The sequence below is a fragment of the Trichechus manatus genome, unplaced genomic scaffold, assembly GCF_000243295.1.
Source record: "Trichechus manatus latirostris isolate Lorelei unplaced genomic scaffold, TriManLat1.0 scaffold00143, whole genome shotgun sequence".
Lineage (NCBI taxonomy): Eukaryota > Metazoa > Chordata > Mammalia > Sirenia > Trichechidae > Trichechus > Trichechus manatus.
In genome coordinates this window covers 2,954,930-2,960,732 of record NW_004444079.1, presented here as the reverse complement: position 1 = coordinate 2,960,732, position 5,803 = coordinate 2,954,930, and the positions used below count along the sequence as shown (strand labels likewise).

General features: G+C 42.1%; 1 protein-coding gene across 2 annotated transcripts in view; it reads left to right on the top strand.

Moving 5' to 3' along the window:
* The first annotated feature begins 2,074 nt into the window (after nucleotides 1–2,074).
* The window catches only part of ARCN1 (archain 1), a 36,380-nt gene continuing 32,651 nt past the window's right edge, over nucleotides 2,075–5,803 (top strand). The window contains exon 1 of one of the 2 annotated variants that reach the window (XM_004385657.2): nucleotides 2,075–2,210. In XM_004385657.2, coding sequence (XP_004385714.1) covers nucleotides 2,208–2,210 — 3 coding nt within the window. In that variant the 5' untranslated portion in view covers nucleotides 2,075–2,207. The remainder of the gene's footprint in view (nucleotides 2,211–5,803) is intronic. The other variant, XM_023739931.1, reaches the window with a different exon arrangement.

Genomic DNA, 5,803 nt, shown 5'->3' with positions numbered 1-5,803 from the left:
CAACTAGATGGTGCCCGGCTACCACCATCGACTGCTCTGACAGGGATCACAAAGAGGGTCGTGGGCAAAGCAGGAGAAAAATGTAGAACAAAATTCAAATTCACACACAAAAAAACAAAAAACCAGACTTGCTGGTCTGAGACCGCAGAAACGCCCTAGAGTATGGCCCCCGACATGCTTTTAACCCAGTACTGAAGTCACTCCCGAGGTTCACCCTTCAGCCAAAGCTTAGACAGGTCTATAGGGCAAACAATAACACATTCAAGGAAACTGCTTTGTAGTTCACTCATTTATACAAGACTAAATGGGCACAGCAGCCCAAAAGCGAAGACAGAAGGCAGGAAGGGACAGGAAAACTGGACGAATAGAAATGGGGAACCCAGGATGGAGAAAGGGAGAGTGTTGACACATCGCAGGGTTGACAACCAATGTCACAAAACAATTTGTGTATTAATTGTTTAATGAGAAACTAATTGGCTTTGTAAACTTTCACCTAAAAGCACACACACACACACACAACACCATTTTGAAGTGTACAATTCAGTGATTTTTAGTATATTCAACAAAGTTGTGCAATCACCATCTCTATCCTTTTCCAGAACATTTTTATTACTTCGAAAACAAACCTTGTATCTATTAGCATTAATTTCCAATCTCCACCCCTATCTCACTTCACTCCCACCTCTTGCAACCACTAATCTACTTTCTGTCTCTATGGACTTGTTTGTTCTGGACATTTCATACAAATGGAATCATACAGTAAGTGGCTGTTTTGTGTCTGGCTTTTGTCACTTAGCATATTTCCAAGGTTCAACCATGCTGTAGTATGTATTAGTACTTCATACATTTTTATGGCTGAATAATATTCTATTGTATGGATATATCACAGTTTGTTACCCAGTTATCAGTTAATGGACATTTGGGGTTTTCCACTTTTGGGCTATATGATGCTATGAACATTAGCATGCAAATTTTTGTATGGATGTATGATGGAATTGCTGGGTTATATCGTAACTCTATGTTTAACTTTTTGAGGAACTACCAAACTGTTTTCCAAAGCAGCTACCCCATTTTACATTCCCACCAGCAATGTATGTTGTTGTTGTTGTTAGGTTCTGACTCATAGTGACCCTATATACAACAGAACGAAACACTGCCCAGTCCTGCACCACCCTCACAATCATTGCTACGTTTGAGCCCATTGTTGCAGCCACTGTGTCACTCCATCTTGTTGAGGGTCTTCCTCTTTTTCACTGACCCTCTACTTTACCGTAGGGTCGCTATGAGTCGGAATCGATTAGAGCGCAGTGGGTTTTGGTCTACTTTACCGAGCATGATGTCCTTCTCCAGGGACTGGTCCCTCCTGTTATCATGTCCAAAGTATGTGACACGAAGTTTCTCCATCCTTGCCCCTGAGGTGCATTCTGGCTATACTTCTTCCAAGACAGATTTGTTTTCTGGCAGTCCAAGGTACATCAATATTCTTCGCCAACATAATAATTCAAAAGAATCAATGTATGAGGATTCTAATTTCTCCACATCCTCCACAACACTTGTTATTGTCCATCTTTCTTAATGTAACCACCCTAGCAGGGGTGAAGTTATTTCTCATTGTGGTTTTGATTTACATTTCACTAATGACTACAGATATGGAGCACCTTTTCATGCGCTGACTGGCCATTTGTATATCTTCTTTGAAGAAATATCTAGTCGAATCCTTTGCCCGTTTTTAAACTGTGTTATTTGTCTTTTTAATGTTGGATTATAAGAGTTTTTTATATATTCTGGATACTAGTCCCTTATGCACATAGGTTATTTTGAATATCAAATTATATAGTGTCTGTGAGAGCGGCTTTATAAACTGTAAGAGGTGACTCAAACTAAATGAAGGCGATGACAAACAGTGAAGTGACACAAGTATGAAAGTTCCACGTCTGGCTGCGACCCGGGACGTATTCTCCGCGTGGCAGGCGCAACCGGGTACCCTCCATTTCCCCACCCCACCACGCCCCGCCCTTCGCCCTTTGAACCGCGCCGTTTCCGGTTGGAGACGTGGCTCGGGGCCGCCATCTTGGCAAGAGGCGAAGCGGCAGCGGCTCCTATCGGGGGGGCAGCAGGTCCGGAGCGGCCGGTGCTCCCCTTCCCCTGACCCCAGCCCTATCCCCAGTGGAGCCGGAGTGCGGGTGCGCCCCACCACCGCCTTCACCATGGTAAGATCCAAGCCAGGCTCGAACTCTCGGGGTCCGGGCCTCGCTTGCCCCCTCTTCCTGCCGGACGGCCTGGTACTGGAGCCAGGGGAGCCGCGCCCCGAGTGCCTCGTGCCTGGCGCTCCCCTCGGGATCGGGAAGCAGTGTGGCCTACCTTCTCCTGTTCTTGGCTTCCCGGGAGACCCGAGGGAGCTGACTGCAGTCCCTCTGTCGTAGCGCCCTCCCCGCACCCCAACCAGCTGGGACTCTCTCCTTTGCTAGACCCGGCTCCTCGGACGGGGCCAGGGTCTTGGCTCTGCGAGAACCTAGTCGTGGGTGTCCCCTGGGCTCTGCGCTGCGGACGTCGGCGCTAATGTCCAGCAGGTTCAGTGGACGCTTAGGCTCAGCAGCATAGGCTTCTCTTGAGGGGGTTTCCCTTTTTTCTGTGTTCAGCTTGTCTTTCATCCCCGGTGTTTGATGGGCCTTGATGCTAGAAATACAAATCGGTTGGTGTTCAGGACTTTTTCTTTTGTTTGTTCGAATAGGGGAAATGACAGAGCAGGGAGGAGTAATTTCTAACATTAATTTGTAGAATCCTAGGGTTCTTGAAAACTTCGACTACTTTTATAGAACCTGTATTCGTCAGTGTGATTGCGTGTACGCTGTGTACAGAACATTGGGAAAATGTTAGTGAGTTACCAGAAGACAGGGATTCTGTTCTCAAGGAATTTGTTGTTCAGGTGAAGAAAATATGTGTGTGGCTTATTATAATCAGATGTCTCACAGGAGAATGGGTGAAAAGGGTGGGTCATACGCTGAGACCTGTTACATTGCTTTCAGATGCATTATCTTTGTGTTCTTGTCCATTGTAGAGATGGGAAAAACTAATGCGAGTGAGGATGGGACAAAACACAAAACTGCTGACTCTACTAAATCTTGCTTTATCACTACTGATTTGTGGACATTCATGAAGTAGAAGAAATTAGTCTGTTCCAAACAAGCTAGTGATACATTTTTTAGTGCGCCTTACGCCTTTCAGTCTTTTAAAGGACGTTCTTATTTTTTTAATTCTTTTTTTGCCAATGGATTAATAATTTGATTTAAAGCATGTTCCTGACCCTTTTGAAAATGACAGTGTAATTTGATGCCAGTCATAGTAAATTGTCTGTTGACAATTTTTTAGGCAAGAACTTAGGTGGTAGTGGGATTCATGCTTGGGTTTTAAACCACTGACAGGTTTGCTTCATGTAAGTTTTGTGTTAAGACACAAAATTTCCAAAAACTTTTTTTTTTCCAGTTCTGCTAGGAGGCTTAATATTTGGACAGTGATTTTTAAACTGCTTTTCTTTTTACACACTGGAAGTATTCATAGTGCATTTTAGAGCATATAATTTTAATAGCAGAGTTAAAGTTGTGTATTACATAAACCAAATATAGATAGTCTTTACAAAAACCTTGCTTGTTAAAGGGTTTTTGGAACTTAGTATTTTTAATTCATCAATAACTGAGGGATGGTAAAGCCGTAGGTATTGAGTGATAATAAAGTATATACTTTGTATGTTATTTTGACGTATGTGCACATACATACAGTTGTGTCCTGTTTAAATATGCATATATTTCTGAATTATTTGGGACTTGGCATGATCCAGATACCCACATATTTGTGTACTGCGGAGAACAGCTTAGTCCATTCTGCTCTGTAGAGTCCTAAGACATAGGTATTATTTCTGTTTAGTGTCTTAATCCTACTCGTTTATAACAGTAGAAATATCCAAATAGGGTGAAATTTTGTGCTTGTACCGTAAGACTTCTTTGGTCTACAAGTTGTATTAAAACTTCTAAAGGTTGATTTTTTTCTCAACATTTTATTATAAAATTTTCAAACATATAGAAAAGTTGAAAGCACTTTACAGTGAACACCTGTATGACCACCAGCTAGATTCTATAATTAGCATTTTACCCTGCTTGTTTTATCACACATACAATCATCACCCCCATACATCTTTTTTTATGCATTTCAAAGTAAGTTGCAGATATCAGCATGTAAAAGTTGGTTTTGAAAAATAAATATTCCCTTTGGCTTTAGTTGGAGCTCTGGTGGCACACTGGTTAAGAGCTACGGCTGCTAACCAAAAGGTCGGCAGTTCAAATCCACCAGCTGCTCCTTGGAAACCCTATGGGGCAGTTCTACTCTGTCCTATAGGGTCGCTATGAGTTGGAATCAACTCGGCTGCAGTAGGTTTGGTTTGATTTTTGTTTTGCCTTTAGTTACGCAAGTATATGCAAAATGCCCTAGACTGCAAAGTCTATATATAAATGAACAAATGCCAAAGCAAATGGCTTATGATGACTTATAGAATGAAATAAACAATGGCATCTTTTGATTTGATCTTTTTTCTAGTTTTTTGCAAATAAGTGAGAAAATATTCTTAACATTAGTTAAATAATGTTATAATCAGTTCTTTTTCTTAATAAACTTATATTTGAATGCATAAACTTGGTATTAAGTCTTTTAATGGTGGCAAGCCATCTGTAAAATCTTTGCTTATCTACAGAGTGCTGTTCTTTTTTTATTTGCTAAGAATAAGCAGTGAGTAAACTTACTAGTAAATTTACTCATTAGGATACCAGTGTTCCTAAAACTATTTACATTGGTAGTCACATTGAATATAAATGATCAAGTAGATGCAGTTCCAAAAAGTCATTAGTTAGATTTGGGCCTCGTATAGCTAATCTAAAGGTGCCCTGGTGGTGCAATGGTTAAGCCCTTGGCTGCTAACCAAAAAGTGGGCAGTTGGAACCCACTTGTGGCTGCGAGAGAAAATCTTGGTGATCTGCTTTTGTAAAGGTTACAGCCAGTCAGCCTGAGACCACAAGAACTAGATGGTTCCCGGCTACCACCAATGACTGCCCTGACAGGGAATGCCACAGAGAATCCCTGATTATGTGGGAGAAAAGTGTGGAACAGAACTCAAACTCACTTAAAAAGAGCAGACTTAATGGTCTGACTAAGACTGGAGGAACCTCCGAGGCCATGGCTCCCAGATGCTATGTTAACCCAAAACTAAAACCATTCCCAAAGACCACTTTTCAGACAAAGATTAGACTGGACTATAAAACAATACTCATGAAGAGTGTGCTTCTTAGTTCAAGCAGATACATGAGACCAAATGGGCGGCTCCTGTCCGGAGACAGGATGAGAAGGCAGGAAGGGACAGGAGCTGATTGAATGGACACGGGAAACCCAGGGTAGAAAGGGGGAGTGTGCTGTCACATTGTAGGGATTGCAACTAGTGTCAGATGGCAATATGTGTATAAAAATTTTGTATAAGAGATTAACTTGAGCTGTAAACTTTCACCTAAAGAACAATTTAAAAAAAAAAAAAAGATTATAGCCGAGAAAAGCCTATGGGGCTGTACTCTGTCACATGGAATCACTATGAGTCAAAATCAACTTGATGGCACCCAACAACAAATGGGCAATCTGCACATGCTGGCGGGAAAAGCTGAAGTCTTGCACAGTAATAACAAGGAGCTGCTGGTGGGTTTGAACTGCCACCCTTTTGAGCAGCATCAGCGGGCCCAGCCTGTGGAGCCTGACCAGTCTCTCTCTCCCC